This window comes from Apodemus sylvaticus, chromosome 11 (genome assembly GCF_947179515.1).
Source record: "Apodemus sylvaticus chromosome 11, mApoSyl1.1, whole genome shotgun sequence".
Lineage (NCBI taxonomy): Eukaryota > Metazoa > Chordata > Mammalia > Rodentia > Muridae > Apodemus > Apodemus sylvaticus.
Genome location: NC_067482.1, coordinates 101,465,483 through 101,485,127, shown reverse-complemented (window position 1 = coordinate 101,485,127; position 19,645 = coordinate 101,465,483). Strand labels below are relative to the sequence as shown.

The 19,645-nt window shown below is 40.9% G+C and overlaps 1 protein-coding gene across 2 annotated transcripts in view; it reads left to right on the top strand.

The window, feature by feature from the left end:
* Positions 1–19,645, top strand: part of Vrk2 (VRK serine/threonine kinase 2) — a 143,111-nt gene that overhangs the window by 110,020 nt on the left and 13,446 nt on the right. For both annotated transcript variants that reach the window (XM_052199631.1, XM_052199630.1), the window contains exons 8-10: positions 7,094–7,226; positions 15,868–15,988; positions 18,785–18,843. In XM_052199631.1, the coding sequence (XP_052055591.1) occupies positions 7,094–7,226; positions 15,868–15,988; positions 18,785–18,843 (313 nt within the window). The remainder of the gene's footprint in view (positions 1–7,093; positions 7,227–15,867; positions 15,989–18,784; positions 18,844–19,645) is intronic.

Genomic DNA, 19,645 nt, shown 5'->3' with positions numbered 1-19,645 from the left:
TGCCAGTTAAAGTCAAGCAGAAGTTTGTAGAACAGAACATGAAGTATGTCCAGTTTGTCCTCCCTCCTCCCCTGGGCTGTCCAACTTCTAAATACAAAGAAAAGAGAAGTGATTTTGTCTATTTTTCAAATAACAAACTCAAGTGGACACTCGTAAACCCTAATAAATTTTTTTGTGGTTTAGGGCATCTACCCTGTTCAGGTGGGATTTACCAAGAAGAATAAGTATGGTTTCAGGAGTGGAGGAGCTCCTGAGGGGGCTGTGTGGAGAGCTGTCTCTGTGGAGAGGAAACTACTTCCCCATGCACAGTGCTTCAGGAGACTCAGCACAGATGCCCTCTAATCCTCTGTGGTTTCACTCACCAAACTACAAAACCAGAGCGTTTAAAGTCTGACAGTATCCAGTGATGGGGAGCCTGGAAGGGAAGCCTTAGCAGCAGAAAGCTGGAGAGCACAGTGTGGGACCTGCTCTGTCCAGGCAACAAAGAAAGCAGAGTCCAGGAATGGCGTGATGCTTATGGTTGTGCAAAAGGAGAATTCAGTTCATTCACCAGTCAAGGCTTTGATTTATTTGTTGTCTGTCAGATCATCTCTCAGGAAGGCAGATGCTGAGACAGAATTAGAAGTTCAAGAAGTTTATGGAGGTCATGTAATGTGGTACTGGCAGTGCTAGGCATGTCTCCTATCCAGTGATACTATTCCAAAGCAAAGACTGTCTGTCCATCAGAGGAGATGCCAGATGGCAGTATGTCTTTTCCATGATTGGTTATGTGTGGGAACTGCCCAGTAATGGTGTGGCTCAGGTTGCCAAGTGTCTGACAAATCCCAGTGGCCAAGTTACTGGAGGCTTTCAGCTTATTGGACTCCTTACAGGAGCAAGAACAGCTGGTTTTGATGAGCTTGCCCATCAGTCGCTAGCACACCATCTTCCCCTCAGGGACTAACACTATCTTCCCAAACAAAATAGTTAAAGTTCAAAGTCCACAAAAGCCTTAGTTTAACCTAGGTTCTTTCTTGGTGTACTGGATGGTTTTGTGTGTCAACTTGACACAGGCTGGAGTTATCACAGAGAAAGGAGCTTCAGTTGGGGAAGTGCCTCCATGAGATCCAGATGTGGGGCATTTTCTCAATTAGTGATCAAGGGAGGAGGGCCCCTTGTGGCTGGTACCATCCCTGGGCTGGTGCTCTTGGGTTCTATAAGAGAGCAGGCTGAGCAAGCCAGGGGAATCAAGCCAGTAAGTAACATCCCTCCCTGGCCTCTGCATCAGCTCCTGCTTCCTGACCTGCTTGAGTTCCAGTCCTGACTTCCTTTGGTGATGAACAGCTGTGTGGAAGTGTAAGCTGAATAAACCCTTTCCTCCCCAGCCTGTTTCTTGGTCATGATGTTTGTGCAGGAATAGAAACCCTGACTAAGACACTTGGGTATCACAGACATTCTCTGAAACAAGAAAACTTCCTTGGAAACTGGTCTTCGTAAAAGGTGATGACTTTTGTTTCTCTTATATTTTTTATCACTTTGTAGATATTATGATATACCTTCCCTTCATTCACACTAAATTATACAAAACAGTTAATAGAGAATTATGTGGAATTTATGAGAAATATGTGGAAATTAAGTGCCATAGATCTCTGAAACCAAAGACAGGGAAGCAAACGGGGCTCTCCTACTCAGAGGGAAGGAGAGTTGGTGCATTCAGAAAAACCATATGATGCCCTTCTAAGTTCGCCGAGAAGCTAGTGCGCCGAGCTCTCTTCACGCATCCCTGTGGCACATCTTGGTATAAGTGAACACCCCTCCCAGTAATGTCCTGAGTCTTGAGTTTCTTAAGATTGGCTGTCTAAAGCCAGGGGAATATCTATTTGTTTGTTTAAACTAAAAACTACTAACTACCTGTGGATTTTTCCTTTCATATTATTTAAAAATCAACACAATCACACTCCACCCTGCATTGCAGATCAGCTTAGACAGTGAGTAATTCAGGCTTCCATAAGTTTTGAGGCAACTGGTGGGTCTCTTGATCTCTCCTTCCATCTTTCTTCCTCTTTTCATTCTAAATTTTATAATCTCATAAATTTTCTTAAAATGTACCAACATAAGATCTAACTTTTGGCTCCTGATGGGTGCTGAGTTCTAATTGAGGTTACATTCATTTCATTGTAACTTCAGCCATTGCCGAATTCTCGGTCATACTGGAGGGGCATCCAGTCCCGCTGGCCTGACTTTCAACCCTCTTTCCTTCACTGCTCCAGTGACTTGGACGAGTTATTGGCTACCAGGGTGCTCAGTTGTCCCCTGGGAGAAATGAAGCCGCGACAGCCTGTCTAGCTGTGCTTGCTTCAATTAATGAAACAGCTTGCAAGTAACTGTCTAAACCAGAACTTCAGGGAATGGTACTCCCAGGCCCCTCCCTTTCTTGTTTGACCACATTTCCCTTACCCTACCACTCCCGACACTTCCTCTTGAATCATTCTAGCAGAACCATAGACTGTCTGCTTACTTACTATGTTCAGTTTTGCATAATTTGAATAAAATTTATTAGTCAATACTTTGATTCCTCTGGAGAAATTAACTTTGTTTCTTCATGTAATCTCTACTCACTGTAAAAGAGTTACCCCATATATCTCCATTCAAATTATTGGTGAAATTATGAGAGGGTTTTAGAGAATTTTTCATATTCAGTACTTATAAAAACTATATAAATATATAAATATTATAAGTGACAAGCTAAAGTAGTTGTTCACATTCCAAACAAGGATGAATTTTAAAATGTATATAGATTCCGGCAATAAGAGTTGCTCATTTTGCTGAAACCCGTCTGTTCTATGTTTGGTGGCTTCTTGTGTTAATTTGGTTGTTTCCTGTGACTTTGTTGAAACTCCTGCATTTCTAGTTGCCCTGCTGCTGGAGACTGTGACCATGGGTGACTTAGATCAATTATGTCTGAAATAGTTATTGTCTAAAATCTGGTTAATGTTCTCTTCTCTACTGTGTTGCCTTTATACTAGTGTCTTACTCTGGGACCACCTGCGCTACCAGCACTGACCCTGCTTCCCTTTTGCTCTGGGAGGTGACTGTACTACCAGCCCCTTCCCAGCTTCCCTTAAATCACTGGACAGAAGACACACACAGTTTTTTCATTTTCAAATTTTCTTAGAACACAATTGTTGGGCGTTACTGCTTTCCGCCCAGAAAAGCGTGCCCTTACCAATTTGTTATCTCTGTCTCTCCACCTGCCCTAAACTTCAGTAGCTAGTCCCACCTAGTCCCTGTCAAACATCCTTGGCCACCCACCTGTAGTAGTGGCCATAGGCCCCAGCTCCCTGCCCCTCCCCCTAGCCAGGCCTCACACAGTTGCTGTGTTCTTCTCCTCCAAAGTATAGCAGAAACTCCTCTCTTCTTGCATCTGCTTTTTCCTCCTGGGACCCAGAAGTCCTGCCTGTACCTGCCACCTAATAATTGGCCCCCAACTTTCTTTACTGAGAAATCAAGACCCAACTGAGGAACAGGATTTGAAATCAGAACTGCCCCTTCACTACTGCACTGTTAGCTTCTGTCTATGAAGTATGAACCGTGCACCTGACACATTCTGCACACACTTGGTGGCCCAAAGCTCAGAGGTGACCAGAATAACTAGAAATTCTTCCAGACTACTGTCGCCTCACTTTCCTTTCCTTGTTTACACGAGACAGTAAAATGTAAATCCTTATCTTTCCTTTCTAAAATTCAGACTTTCTTCTGTGTCTCTCTAGTTCTGGAGCTGTTTGGCCAGAGTTTGCTAAGGATCCAGAAATAACTTCCCTGTGTAGTTTGGAAGTCTTTGAGTGGGGTAATAATGCCTATTAACAAACAGTGCCTATTAGCAAAGAGAAGAGGCATAAGCATTTTGAACTTGGCCCATACTGTGCTCTCTTTCGTCCCAGACATCTGTTTAGATTCCTTCCCTATTACTATAGTCTTGAATGAAGTGTCACTTATTAACTTAAGTTGACTTTAAAAGGGATCACTCATGATAGCTAAAAATTGCTTCAAGATCCTGGCTCCCTTCCTGTGACGTATTTGGCTTCAAGGTCCATCCAGATAGAATGGGCGTCATGACTTACCTGCAGGACATGTTCCTGTATCTGGTCAATGACTGAGTATGGCATAGTGCATGGTCCACTGCTTAAGATGTAGATCTTGTTTGTTGAGCTAACATTGCATGTGAAGATATTTTATTCACACAACAATTGCTTTGGTGTTTTAAATAAGGCCATTTGCTGAATTATCAGTGTTGTGTCCTTCAGGATTCTTCTTTGCAAACGATATTATTTAGTTCTTGAAATAAACAAAGGCAAGAGTGCATGAGACATAATGAAAGCAAGAGCTGATTGCTTGCCTGATGGGAAACACCCAGCTACTCAGGGCCAAGACATCAGTTTCCTCTGTGGGACAAAGAGAAAAAAATATATACATATTTCAGATTGTTCAGCAAACTTATGTTGTCCAACAATTGAAGAAACTTGTGTTTGTTCTATGTTTAGAAATTCCAGGTATCTTCTATTTGAGATACTCTAGAATGAAACATTGAAGAAACTAATATCTAAATATTAAATTTTCTTTCAATAGATTTTCTATTTTTAAATGCAGGTTCTAATACTCTACTGTCTTTTTTTTTCCATTAAAATATTTTACTTCAAGACAGAAAAAATATCAGGGCACAGTTACAATCAAAAGCAGAGTCAAACTCTAATTGTCCAATGTCTGGGATCCACTCACAATCTTCTGTGTTCCTCCAAGAACTTGGGTGACTTCTCCAGCTCTGCCCTCCGTAGCACATACCTTGTCTTCTAGGCTCTAGCTGTCTGTACTCCACTGCTGCTGCTATTCTTGGTGGTCATCCCATGGTAGTGGCATCTCCAATACACTGGGGTCTTCTTCTGCAACTAGGCTTCACCAATAGCTTTCTTCATGGTGCCAAGCCTCAACTCCTTCGCATGACCCCTTCAAACATGGGCCGTCAACTGTAACTGAGGCTGCACCTTCACCAATGGCCTTCCATGGCTTCTCACAGTGCCAAGCCTCAGCTGTTCTTCATGACCCCTTCATGCCTTCAAACCCAGTACCACCTGGGTGACTCTTACACAGTACCAAGTCCAGCTGCAGCAAGAGGTACAACTTTGGCTATCTCTGGAACACAGCTTCTTTGTGCTCTTAGAAAATACTTCCTAGAAGATTTTACCTCAGTCTCTTCCCCCCCCCCCCCCCCCCCCCCCCCCGCCCCCAGGGTTTCTCTGTATAGTCCTGGCTCTCCTGGAACTCACTCTGTAGACCAGGCTGGCCTCGAACTCAGAAATCCACCAGCCTCTGCCTCCCAAGTGCTGGGATTAAAGGGGGGGGGGGGGGCCTCAGCTGCTCTCTCTCTCTTTTTTTTTCTTCTTTTTTTTTTAATTTTTTTTATTCGATATAATTTATTTACATTTCAAATGATTTCCCCTTTTCTAGCCCCCCACTCCCCGAAAGTCCCATAAGCCCCCTTCTCTTCCCCTGTCCTCCCTCCCACCCCTTCCCACTTCCCCGTTCTGGTTTTGCCGAATACTGTTTCACTGAGTCTTTCCAGAACCAGGGGCCACTCCTCTTTTCTTCTTGTATCTCATTTGATGTGTGGATTATGTTTTGGGTATTCCAGTTTTCTAGGTTAATAACCACTTATTAGTGAGTGCATACCATGATTCACCTTTTGAGTCTGGGTTACCTCACTTAGTATGATGTTCTCTAGCTCCATCCATTTGCCTAAGAATTTCATGAATTCGTTGTTTCTAATGGCTGAATAGTACTCCATTGTGTAGATATACCACATTTTTTGCATCCACTCTTCTGTTGGCAGCCCTATTTATAATTGCCAGATACTGGAAAGAACCCAGGTATCCCGCAACAATATTCTACTGTCTTAAAACTACATTGAAACATTGCACAAATTACTAAATGTTAAACAAATACATATGAAGCAATATGTTGTTAAGTTGAAACTGATTTCTTTTGTAAGGTCTGGTGGGTGTGGTAAAATGTATTTTTGATCTGTGGAACACTGCTTTGCCTCTGGTCACAGAAATGTGTGGCCAAACAGTTCTTCATCTGGAGCATACTGTGTCCCTAAAATCACTTCCCCACCGAAGTAATCATAGGAAAACTTGTGTGAAATACTCTCTGATTCTAACAGTCTGTGTTTCTGCTTAGAGAGCCTGTTCAAGTCAGAGTGGCTTCCAAGGAGAATGCTGGCAATGACTGGGCTGCTCTGAATGTCCAGCAGACATACCTTGATACTCCATTCTCAACTACAAGCCCCAGGATGCTTAGGGTTCTTTATTTCTTGCTTTGTGTTTACACTATTCCCTCTGGCAGGCTGCTCACTAGTGCTAGCCTCCTACAGGTAAAGACTTAAAATGTTCCTGCCGTAAGAACATTTGAGAATGTAAGAACACTCATCTGTCCTGCCCTCTGTACTTAGCATGTGGCAACAAAGGGGTTCTTAAAAGGCAGAGCCTTGTAACCTATATGAAAACAAATGAAAAAAGTATTTGGTGGTTTCTGGAATCTAGATGGCTACTGGAAGGGAAAGCAGTCAGGAGCAAGGTTCAGTCTGAGCAGATGATTAAGCAAGGGTTTAAGTTACAAAGTTACTTGTCCTGCTTTCTAGTGCATATTTCATCTGTCATGAGGCTAAATGAGGAGGTGATCTCAAGTCTGAAGTTTCTCTTAACTTTCAAGTTCCTTTTGAAAGCATATTTAAACTGTATAATTCAGTGATTATTTTGTGGTGTGTATGTGTGTGTGTATTTGTGTGCATGTGTGTGCTTACTTGTACCACCGTGTGTGTGTGTGTGTGTGTGTGTGTGTGTGTGTGTGTGTGTGTAGGTTAGGAGGTCAGAACACAACTTGCAGAAGGTGACTCTCCTTCTGCCATGTGAGTTGCAGGTGTGTCTCAGATATCTTTCCTTTTGGTGGCGAATGCTTTGCCCACTGAGCCACCTCACTGGCCTACAACTCAAGTTTCTTAAGACTTAATTATAAATCTTCAGAAAACAAAGTAGTATTTATTATTCTCCATCTCTTCCAGGTTTATCTTGCAGACTATGGACTTTCCTACAGATATTGTCCCAATGGCAACCACAAACAGTATCAGGAAGATCCCAGAAAGGGCCATAATGGGACAATAGAGTTTACAAGTTTGGATGCACACAAAGGAGTGGGTAGGACTCTCTTTTCTAGTTCATGTTTTTTTTATTTCAGAAGGATGTTTGAGTTAAGAGCACTGAAGCTGTTACATGAGAAGACCATTGCATGCTCAGGCTGCAGGGTGAGCACTCTGGGAAGATTTCTATGGAAAATGATGAAGTCCTGTTAGCCCAGTAAATATCTGACAGAAATCAGAAATCATGTGACTGGAAAAAGCTTGTGCTCTTGAGAAAGGAGCAAAGTCTGACATTCTTCAGGGTGAGGAGTCATAGGTATATGAGGCTGCTAGGCTGTCCTGACGGGGCATCAGAGGCAGTGGTGGTTATGCAGTGTCTTGTTTGCTTTGTGGACTTCTCAGAGCCTTGAGAGAGATACTCTCTCACTCAACAGCAGCAGTACCCTCTGAACCCCAAAGTGTTAGCTTGGGAAATCTCTCCCAGTCGCCTTTCATAGATCTTACTTATTTAAACTCACTTTGATGGTATTGGAAACACATTTGCAGGTAAATTACATACATAGCCCTTTTATTGGATATTGATTGTACTGCCTTGCATTCCAAGGCAGACTTAATTCAACAATTCCCTAATTAGTTAAAGTCATAACCTATGTCTTGTATTCATTTACCATTAATTAAACCTTAGCTGTTTATTACTCTGCAGTCCAAATCCAATAGCCAACCCAGGAAGCCATGGAAAAGGAAGGAGGAGGTCAATATTGAAAATATATGGAGCTGAGCCCCACTGACGGCTGCATTGCTCACAATCAATACACTCGGTGCAACTGTACTTTCTTAGTTGCTCTGTCAGCAAGACAAAAAGTCAATTCTAATGTTATACTAGTGAAAAAATGGCGATTATTAAAAAACTTTGGCTTTCAAAATTATATTCTTTGCAAACTTCGTTTATAAAAGTATTGTCAGGTATGGTAAAGCAAATAGATAATTTTTAAATAGCTCTGAAAGAAATCATCTTCACTGAACATCAATTAGACATGTGCACTGGTAATGGTTGTTGAACTCTTACCCTAAACTAATACTTTCTAATGAGTTTTAGTTGGTGCAAACAACTGTATATTATTGCCTTTCCTATTAAAAGGACCATTGACCATGTAATACAGAGGGTGTTGATCATTTTCTAGAGCAATTAAAACCCGCAGTCTTTTAAGGAAGTCCATCAAGTAGATGTAGCCAGTGTGTTGACCATGTGCCACCTTCTTCTAGGAAGACTGTCACAAGACAGTTTCTGAATTGCAAGTTAGCTTTTATACTCTGAAACAGAGTAAAAGAAATCATAGCATTGTCTTTCTCAAGTAAAGATCAGTATTGTCTAACTTTCATCAGTTACATTGGTAATGATGTAGTTAACAGTTAAAGGAAAAATGTTTCTTGGCTTTGGTTAAATTAATAAATATGGAAACAAAGTGATGATTGATGGTGGCACTTTCTAAACAGTTTATTTAGATTTATTATTTTACTTTGTGTATGTGAGTTTGGCGTACATGTAACTGTGTGCACCATGTGCATGTCTGGTGCCCACAAAAGTCAGAATTCCCGGGACCTGGGGATTGGATGGCTATTAACTACCATTGGGATGCTGGGAACCAAACCTGTATCCTCTGCAAGAGTAGGAAATGTCCTTAACCATGAAGTCATCTCCAGCCCAGGCAGTGGTGCGTTGTAACCTTGTTCTCTCTTGCTTAATGCGAGGAAGAACTTATGTCAAACTAACTTATGATATAAAATAGAATCTTCAGAGATAAAAACCGATTCCTTACCTAGTGCTATACCTGGAAACTTACCAAACAGATTCTCAAGCATTGTTACTAATGTTCTATTGCTGATTCTGTGGAATGGACCATTTAACTGGAGGAGGAGGAGGAGGAGGAGGAGGAGGAGGAGGAGGAGGAGGAGGAGGAGGAGGAGGAGAGTGGGCTGTGTGTTGTTTTAACCAGAGTTTGAAAGGCATTATTTCTGAATGTCCTTTAGTTAATTTTGCGTAGTGCTTTTCGTCTTCACAAAATATTTAATATAATTTCTGTTTGTTCTCAAACTTTCCTCTTCCCAAACATGGTATGCATTGCATGGCACACATAGATTTCACCAGTGTGGGTCTTGGGGAAAAGATTCGACTCAGCATGATCATAGAGATGGTGCTGTGTCCTGAAAGAAATATTCAGGACAGAGCCAGGTGAACTGTTTTGATATTTGCAGGGAAGTCTTGTACTTGAATAAGCATTCATTTTATCACAGATGGGCCAGCTTTTTTTTTTTGAAACAGTAAATTTCTTTCATGCATTTAGCAAGTTAACATTTTTATAAATACATATCTGTATGTTCACATAGACATACAGATATGTATTTTGACACATATACATGTATTTGCTAAATGTATGTATATTGCTTCTAGTATAGAAATGAAAAATTGGATATTCTCACTTGTATTAATAATATTTGTTCCTTATATTTCCCTTTGAATTTTGCAAAATAAAGCATTTCATCTTAGAATTTTGTTAGAAAGGAACTAATCATTTAGCTGTATTTAGGACAAAAAGGTTCAAATCCTACAGGCAAATGGAGAAAATAAGATCTATAAATATTCATATGTTAGCTATTAGCACAGCCACTGTGTGTTTTAAGATCAGAAAAATATTTTTCTAATTCATGTAGACACTGAGCACATAACGTCTGATGGTCCAGTTAGGCCTCTTCGCTCCGCATTTTCTAATGCACGTAGCGGGAGTGTGGATAAAAGGGAAACAAAGAATAGGCCAGGTGTGCTACTAAGAAGCTCACGAAAACCCAAAAGCTGTGCAGAGGGCCATCCCAAGATGAGATAGAAGGGCAAAAGGATGACTGGAAAGAAGGTAATTCCGGGAGTGCAGACGAGTTCTGTGCCGTCTAAACATGGCAGCTGCTCTGCTAAGCTCAGTACTCTGTGTGACCTCGGGGTAGGTTCTGCCGCTAGCTCCCTTCCTTCAGTGTAAACCTAGAGTAAGGGCATCAGGGCTTGTTCTTCATTATTAATTTTTCGCTCCATAAAAACCGGCATGTACGAGCACTGACATACTTTGTTCTTGTTGCAAGATAATTAAAGAGAATTATATGTATGTCAAAGACACTGTTTTAGAATTTGTTGCATTCTTAGTAATGTTAAGAAGCAATATTTGGATCAATGTGTAATATGGATTTTTGTAGATTTTTCTACTCACTGAGGCATGCAGTCAATACCTAATTTCTCTAGAGACAGACTGCATTTAACAGAGCGAGCTTTCTTAAACACTTCAGACCTGGGCATTGAGTATGTAATACCTGTTCTAATTTGGCATCATTGATGACCATAAAATATTATATCTAAATTGCATTTTAAATGTCTGTTTGGTTATATAAGATATCCAGTGTCAAAGAAAATATGTTCCATGCTTTAAAAATATTTTTGCCATGGAATCCAAGTCTTGTGGTGCTTTTTGCATGGTTTCACTTTGTTTCAGGACTCTGACTTACAGAATACATGTAAAGGAAACTGAGAATGTCTTTTCATGTAATGAACTGGTGAGATGGCACAGGGCCCACAACTTAGATTCTACAACTAAGTCAAAGGACCAAACTCATGTTTCTATTACAGGATATTAAGCAATACTATTAAATATTGACATTGCCCAATATTTCCCAAAAGTCAGAAAACTGTACTGTTAATATCTTGTCTTTAGTTAACATGGAAAAATGATGAAGTCATTGATTCTATGTGGCATCTGCCCTTTTTTTAGCATTTGATTTTTGGGTGGATGGGGTAGTGTGGCCCAGGTGTAGACATTAGACAAAGTGTGACAGATCTCACTCTTTCCTCTACCACATGGACATCAGGGCTCAAACTCAGGTCCTCAAACTGAGCGGCAAGCACATTCGCTCACTGAGACATCTCACTCACACACTTTGACATTTATACATGTCTCTTTAAGTTGTAATATTTCTTGGCTTTTAATTGAACTGTTTGGTTAGAAAGATAAAATGCCTAATACCTAAATGTAAGGCCTCCTTGCTTTATTGAATAACTTTTCCTAATCGCTCTACATCACACACACACACACACACACACACACACACACACGCACATACACATGAAGACTTAGAATGTAAAAGGTACTAAGAAGTTTCTCATTTATTTAGAATATGATACTTTGCACTCTACTTGCCTTTGACCGCTTTTGGAATCATAACAAGTGGTAGGACATCAGTCAGACTTTACTTTGCTATGACAAAATGATGGAATAATATATCTATAGAAGAAAGATGTGTGTTAGTTTACAGTTCTTAAAGGTTCCAGGTGTGGTCTTCAGCTTCCTTGACACTGGGTGAGTTGTGAAGCGGCACTTTGTTGGAGTGGGATCTTGTAGCACAGGAACTCAGCATGGCTGGTGTCCAGTGAGCAGAAGAGGAGGAGCTGACAACGGAGGAGTAGCTGTGCATGCCTCCTCAGCCAATGGCTACTCAGTGGCTGCTTCCTTCAGGACAGCTGGCTCCCTACGCCTTACCCAGTTCTAGCATTATATTATTAATGTGCCAAAGGGGTCAAACCCTCAGGATTACGCCCCTATCCCTACCCCATGGGACACATGCCGCAGAAGCTCCTCTGTCTACCACCAGACCTAGTAGAGAAGTCTGATGGACACGTGACTCTCAAATCAAAACAAGAACCACTGTAATATTTTCTTGTTCTTTGTACATTTGAGTTGACAAAATATTCAACAGCACACTCAACAGCTAGAAGCCTAAAAAAACTATCCATGTTTCCTGTTGTTAGTCACGACCTCCTCAGGTTATCCTCCTGTTCAAACATTTCTATTTTCTCATAATTTCAGACAAACATAATAATATGTTAGGCACATCTTGTCAACTGGAAGCAAGTGTTTTCAAGTTTGCTTTATTTCCTATTAAATCTTGTATCTTCTTTGTCTTCCATAATATTATAAAAAATGAAACTAGAAACCCTGCCTACACTGCCCAGATGCAACTAACACACTTTCATTCTTCTCTTTTTACCTTTATTCTACTTTAGAGTGCATACTAGATCTCTAGTGTGACCTTTCTGATGAATATATACCAGATTAGCTAGACTATTATGTTACAAACCAATATTGTTACTAGAGGCTCAGTTATCATATTGGAACGATGGGGACGGCGCTTTTCAGAAAGGATGGTTACACGGAGAATGTTGTCTGTGATCCAGTGAGGACGGGATCTGCCACCTACTTCTTCATTGCACAGGGTCTTTTTGTGTTTTAGGTCAGGTCTGTATCCTGTAGCTCCTGCCTGAAAAGTACTGAGATAATATCAATTGGATGGTTTTAAACTGAGGATGGCGGCCATCAGTAGACAGAGCGTGTACTTCCGTCATTCCCCAGGGTTGCTTTGTCAGGCTTGCTCTCTGATAGGAAGTACTTCATTTAACCTTTTGCACCGCTGTTTTCTTATTACCAATGTGATTAGTAATACTGACAGTGCTGAACTGATTAAAAAGTAATAATGCAGTCCTCCAGTGTGTGGTGCAGTGGCTGTTCTTCATAAATCACATAGTTGTTTTATTTAATTATGAATTCTAGAGTCAGCTATTTCTGGGAACTATTTTTTTTTCTGAAATAGAACTTGAGTCCCCACCTGTGCCTATTTTTTTTATTATTGTTATACTTGACAATATTTTATCACTTGGAAATGTTGAGCAATTGCAAACAACATACTCAGTGAACAGAGTAATTTGCCTTGCTTCGTGCTACTATGCACAATAACATTAGATGCTAAATAGTATTTGGAAACTAATTTAAGAAAGTTGAGATAGAAAAATTGCCAAACAGAAAGTAAAAGTTTGAGTAGTTGGGAATCATCTGCATGAAGACCTACAAGTAATGATAGTGTTAGTTATGAAGTGCAACTGAGAACCTTATGTACTTCACTGAATCATGCAAACATGTTTTCAAGAGAGAATAATTCATAATACGCTTTCTTTCTGAGTGAATGCAGTGTATTACGGCGAAGAGACGGTCTGCATCATTGAGCCGCAGAGCCAGGGCCGGACCGCGCCAGGGATGGCGTTCCAGCCCTGCTTCGTGGGCTCCCCATCTGGGCCTCTTTTCATGTCTTGGTTCAGTTAGCATTTTCAATGAACTGGGAAAGTTTACAATGAAATAAGCAACTTTTAGATTTAAAATATTTTCAATTTCAAGTAAATTATTTTTATTTCATGTGTATGCATGTTTTACCTGCAGGCATGTATATGCATTGTGTGTATGCCTGGTGCCTGCAGATGCCAGAAGATAGTGGTAGACCCCCTGGAACAGATGTGTGTGAGCCCCATATAGATGCTGGGAACCAATCCTTGCTCTGCTAGAATAACAAGTAGTCTTAATCACCAAGCCATCTCTACTATCCCTAAAATGTTTCAAATGGTTATTCTGTGCTGGAGAGGAAACTAAGAATCTTTGCACCTGTAAGGCATGTGTTCTACCACTGTCACCCTTATTGTTCCCAGACACTTCTAATAGTTTCTCCTCAACTATTGATTTTGAGTTAACAAGCATTACTATTATTCTCTGTGTAGTAGCTGGATTGCGGACATAAAAGAATTTCATTTCCCTAAAGCAGGTCAAGAGTTTGTGTCTCTCTAGGATCGAGTTGCACCCAGAGAGACATACTAGAAACATTTTTGATGCTTTTGTCATGCTTCTTAGACTAGGAACATATGACGATTCTGTTCAACACTATAAATGTTTCTGTAACACTGAGAGCACTGGTAAAATGTTTGTATACCATACTGATTAACTGAGCATATAGTGGAAGACCAAAAATTTGATAATATATTTAATTAGATAAGACTGACCTATAATAGTGAAGTGATCTCAACTCTCAAAGGCCTATTTTACATGAAGATCAGTTTATGAAATATTGGTTTCAGCCGTGTCCTTCAGCTGGGGTGGCTGGAGTCCCTGGGACAGTTCATTCCACATTCATTCATTCACATTGGTTTATTTTTCTCTTCTCTTGTGTGTAACCAGTATCCCCCAAACACATGTTGGCATATCTTTTTTTGAACAGCAAAGGATGTGACTTTTTCTAATTGATGCTACTCAGGAATTCCTGTAATAGAAAAGGGACTTGTGCACACATCTGTACAAATGGAACCATTCCATTATTAATGGGAGATTTATCACCAAAGAAATAATTGCACAACAGCGTGGTAGAGACTGTTTTCATTTTAATACTAGAGCACCAAATCCTGCATAAGGAAATTGTTGAAGCCCATGCACTCACAAAACAAAACAAAATAAAAAACACCCATGGGCCTGACCTTCTACTGGATTGCAGGGCCTTTAATAGCCCAGTACTCGAATGGCAGTTAAGCTCAAGTTTGTGTAAGGGTAACCATGCACTGTGCTTTTATAACAACTTATGTATGGTGACCCAGAGCAGCTGCAAATGTGGTGGCACAATTGTTCTTAGTGGATGCCTTTATAAATTAAAGGCCCAGTTTACTCAGTGACTTTTTAGAGTTTCTTTCATTAAGGACAATGAAATGGGATACCTGTTTACAACAGCTTTAACAGCCACATATTGGTCAGGATAGTATACACCCCTGTGCAGATGAACGTTCAAGTAGTAGAGTAAATACAAATACTACCTTATTGTTTTTATAACAGCATGGAATGCTTGTAAAATGACTTTATTTTATAGGCATTCACTAAGCGTGTTGGTCATTAATTCAATGACTTATTACCAAGTGTCAGTTGAATTTAACGTCTTAGCTCTCACTGTCTTTTGTTATAAGGTACTTGGGAGAAAAAGATGTCAAATTGAGATGAAATTAGTCCACAGCATTTAAGAGTTTGTTAATTATGATATTTTCTGGGATCTGATCATGTTCTTTTACTAGGTTTTAAGAAAAGCCTTCTTACAATAAGTCTCTATTTGGCTTTAGAACTTTCTTCTCCACTTCTGGACCACATTGCCCCCTTTGCCTCACCTTCGGCTTTCAGACTCAAGACTGGTATTTTTGTGTAGAGTTTCCTATATCTGAACATGATGTGTGTAGCACTTGGGAACTGAGCCCACGGTTGTGGTTCTTGCACAGAACTGCAGGTTGCCTTGGGCCTGGTTTTAAAGACTGCACACTAGATGGCAGTTTTGTCATATTCTTCTGGCTTCAAGTGCAACCACTGGTGTGACCGAATAGGAAAGGCCGTCAGTGTTTAGTCTGCGCTCCGAGGGTCTCAGCGTGACCGCGGCAGACCCCATGGACTTCCCTGGACATGTGTTAGCAATTTAGCTGCAGACATTTCTTTCTTTGTTTTACTGCTTGGCTCTTTGAGAACGTGTTGGTGCCGGGTTATGGGTTGCCTGGATCATGTCAGAGGCCATGGGATCAAGTTCAGATGACAGGCTAGACTAAGGAAAGATGAAGTTGGAGGAGGTGAAGAAAGTGACCCTTACTTCTGCAGCAAGTCGCTGCCTGTCTGCGGACCGAGCCAAAGGCCCAGCCGGTTAATGCCGCTCCAGCTGAGTAAACATGGCGCTCTGCCCATTTGGCTTTTTCGTAGTTCATCAGTGGGAGCTCACTCAAAGATTTCTCTATTTCTCACGAACTTTCTTATCCCCCCCGCCCCTCGCTGCAGCCCCTTCCAGGAGGAGCGATCTTGAGATCCTGGGTTACTGCATGCTGCGCTGGCTCTGTGGGAAGCTGCCTTGGGAAACAAACGTGGAGGACCCTGTGGCTGTCCAGACTGCTAAAACCAAGTAGGGATTCTCCAGCACCCTGCCCCATAGCGCAGTAGGACCAACAGCAGGGACTAGAAAGGACTTAGATAATTGCCCCTCGGCCACAATGGAAACAAACAAATGTCAGCAGCTTCAAAAATACTTTTTAAAATCAAGAATCATGAAGACATAAAAATATCTATTTTACAATGTGCTATTTTTCTATTTCCTGTGGAGGTGTTTTCAAGATGGACTGTTTGTAAAGTAGTGTGGACCTGGTATGGAAGTAGTCTGGTTTTGGTGTGATCGATATCCACTGTGCAAAGGAGCACGGTGTGGTGGGAGAGGAGGGCTTGCATTTCTCAGGTGAGAACAGCATACCTCATATTCCTGTCTCCAAAAGCACTTTTTTTTTTCTTTCTTGAGGTAGAAACAAAGAAAACCTTTACATGAACTATTTATATGAAACATACTTGCAGCCACATAAACCTTTCAAATATAGTCTACATTCGAAGTTTATTACCTTGATTCTGTTAGCACAAGGAGGTCAGTTTTAGAAGAAAGTGTGTTTTACAAATCACTGGTCAGCTGGCCCAAGGCACAGAGCGGGCAGCTTTTCCTCACATTCTAAGAAAGGCTGAAGTAGTTATCTATGGAGAGACTGCTGTGCAGCAAGGCAGTGGGGTTTTTAGTAATTAGATAATGAAAACAGACACCAAGAGAAGCTCAGCCAGATAAATCAATCTTAGATTTAAATACTGGATCTCCCTCTGTAGCCCATGATAGTTTCACCCTCGTGATCTTCCTGTCTCAGCCTCCCAAGTGCTGGGAGGAGAGATGCAGCCACCACACTTACATTCACTGTAGGATCTGTGCCCAGGACACAGGTCTGGGCTGATGCTAGAAATGGCAGAGCTCTGCAAACTGACATGTACAGATCTTGCACTCGGAATCTTCACCACCCTAGTCCCTGACATATTTTTGCAAGTCCGACCCAGCTGGGACTCTGATGAGTTTTGCTCATTTTAGTCTTTGTGTAACTGGCACTCTCCACAGTGCAGCCAAGAGAACACACGGGCATCAACGCTCCCATAAGCAGTTATTGTACACACTTTGTGAGCTCAGTTTAACTAATTTATGTAGTGTACTTCAGTTAAAGGCCAGCATTTTAACCTAACAATCACTGATGGGCTTTCTTTTATAAGACTAATAAATGGTTTGTTTTAGTCTTGTATCTACATGTATACAGATGCCTTCATTTTGATAACTAGTGAATATGTCCACATGTATTCATGTACAGTAAAAGGGTACTACATAAAATAGGGTTTCAATAAGTGAAATATCACTTTGACTTTAAGTATGTTACCATCTTCGTTTTTTATTTGATTAGCAATATAAATCCAAATACTAGTAGAGCTACTATATTATGTATCAAAATTTTAAAACTTCAGATTTCCTGTGTAATTAGTGCTCCTTCATTTGCCTGTGAAGGTGTATTGTGAGGCAGGATGGCACGTTTGGCCACAGCTCCATGTCCATCTGTTCCTACTGTCATGAGTCACTTGACATCACTACATGTACTTCTGCTTTTCTGCTTGTGTTTCTCTGTGAATCATTCACTTTATCTATAATTTTAGTTGAGGCTTTATATATTTTTGCTACAGTAAATTAAGAGAGTGATATTTATTTAACACCAAATACTGGAAAGCATTTACCAGGTGTTTGTTGTATTGATATTTCTTGTTAACTTATTTAACCACTGGGTTATATAAACTCTTGCCAGGGCAAAAAAAAAAAATGCACACAGAGTACTAAAAATCATCCCTTTTGAGTGATCAATACATGTTGAAAATGACTACACAGAGACACCAAGGCATTTGTGGCCACAGGTCACTAGAGACCAGTACTGATAAAGACACAGTGGACTCTCCTCAGTGGAGGAGAAAACATGTCTATTTTCCCACCCAGAAAGGTGAGAGTGGATATTGTTAACATGCTAACCTTTGCTACCTGTGGAAGTAAACCTCCTCCAAAGGCCCCAGAATATTTATCCCAGATTCTCTCTCTCTAGGCCTTTATCTGTTGGTTCCCAGTTGGTAGAACTCATCCTTAGGGAGGTTGTCACATGTATTTTATGGCCTACTGATGTCAGTGCTATCTCAGAGACCACACTAAATTCTAGGCAATTTAGCTATAGACCCCACCTTCAAAGTACTTTACAAAGGACACATGTACTTTACAAAGGAGTTTCTAGGTAGTCCCGCCCTGGGATTTATTCTGCATCTAGAGTTGAAATGATCATTACCTAGAAAGCTGTCCCCCGAATTCTACTGTGCTCAGATGCACTGACAGGAGACCCCTGGCATTAGACTCTTCCAAGTTTTGATCCAGGTTGATAAAGTCAGTGGGAACCAACTTTCCATTCTCACTACTTAGTAGATCCTTTTGCTGCCTGTTGCAACATCCGCAGAGACTCTCATACCTCTAAATATAAGAGGAATAAAAGACTTCCCCATCCATACCTAAGATTTATGTAGTTTTTATTCTTCTTTAGGAAACATTATAGTAAGCACTCTACAGTCAATTGTGTACACTTAGAGTTAAATAGCCCATGTTTCTACATTGCTTGGTCTCTAGGTTGTTACAACTGTAAAACTGGCCAATAGGAACTAAGCAATACCCTCTCCCATTTTGCTGATCCTCCCATCCATTACAGTTGGGTACAAAGAGGGCACACTTGTGTCCTGTCAACACAGAATCAGAGTTTTATGTTCTGTCTGAAACGGGGAGACTGGGCTGAAGACACTCACTGTGTGCTGTCTGTTTTTTGTTTAGCCTGCTGGACGAACTCCCGGAGTCGGTGCTTAAGTGGGCTCCTTCTGGAAGCAGTTGCAGTAAGTTGGATGATAAAACCTCTCTTGATCCACGAGTTATCACAGTAGCCGCTCTGTGGCTGTTACAGTTACCTATTCCCATTGCCACAGGCTAAAGCTTCAGGATCATGGAGAGTTTGCTAAAGAAGATGCCTAAGCCATCTTTGACATTAGAGCCAAAACATAGGTGCTCCAGAGACTGCCTAGCTCTCATGGGTTCTTTGCTTGTTTTTTCATAGTTTTAGGTTTATATTTTGAGAATTGTTCATAGGTTATTCAATAGCAACTAGTATTTTTAGGATTAAGATATTTTTGAACAGAGATAAAGTCAACCTATAAAAAGACTGTTTTGAGTTAGTATACTTGAAGAACATAATCACTGCATGCTTGAATGCTATTTACACCTGGGTGACATTATACCCATCAGCCAACAAAACATTTTAGATAAGAAAAATCACCTAATTTTGGCATGTAGCAGTGTATGTTACAATCAGTTTTTTCCTTCAAGTTTGCACAGGACTTTTTCTAAGTTCTTTGGCATCATTATCAGTATGAATGGTAAACAGACCTGGCTCCCAGTCCTGTCATTTTTATACGCACCTATGACTCACACAGTGACCTGAGCATGAAGTTGCTTGTCTATAGAAAAGAGTGAGCTCACGTGCCTGTCAGACTTCTCCTCCACTGGGGCAGCTCAGCAGAACGAATGTTAATGTTAGCCTTTTGCTGACTTGTGCGAGAGCACGTGCACACGGCTCTGCAGTGAAGTCTCACATGTGTGAGGAGAACAGTAGAAATGTCGTCTCAGCCCTATATTCAGTGC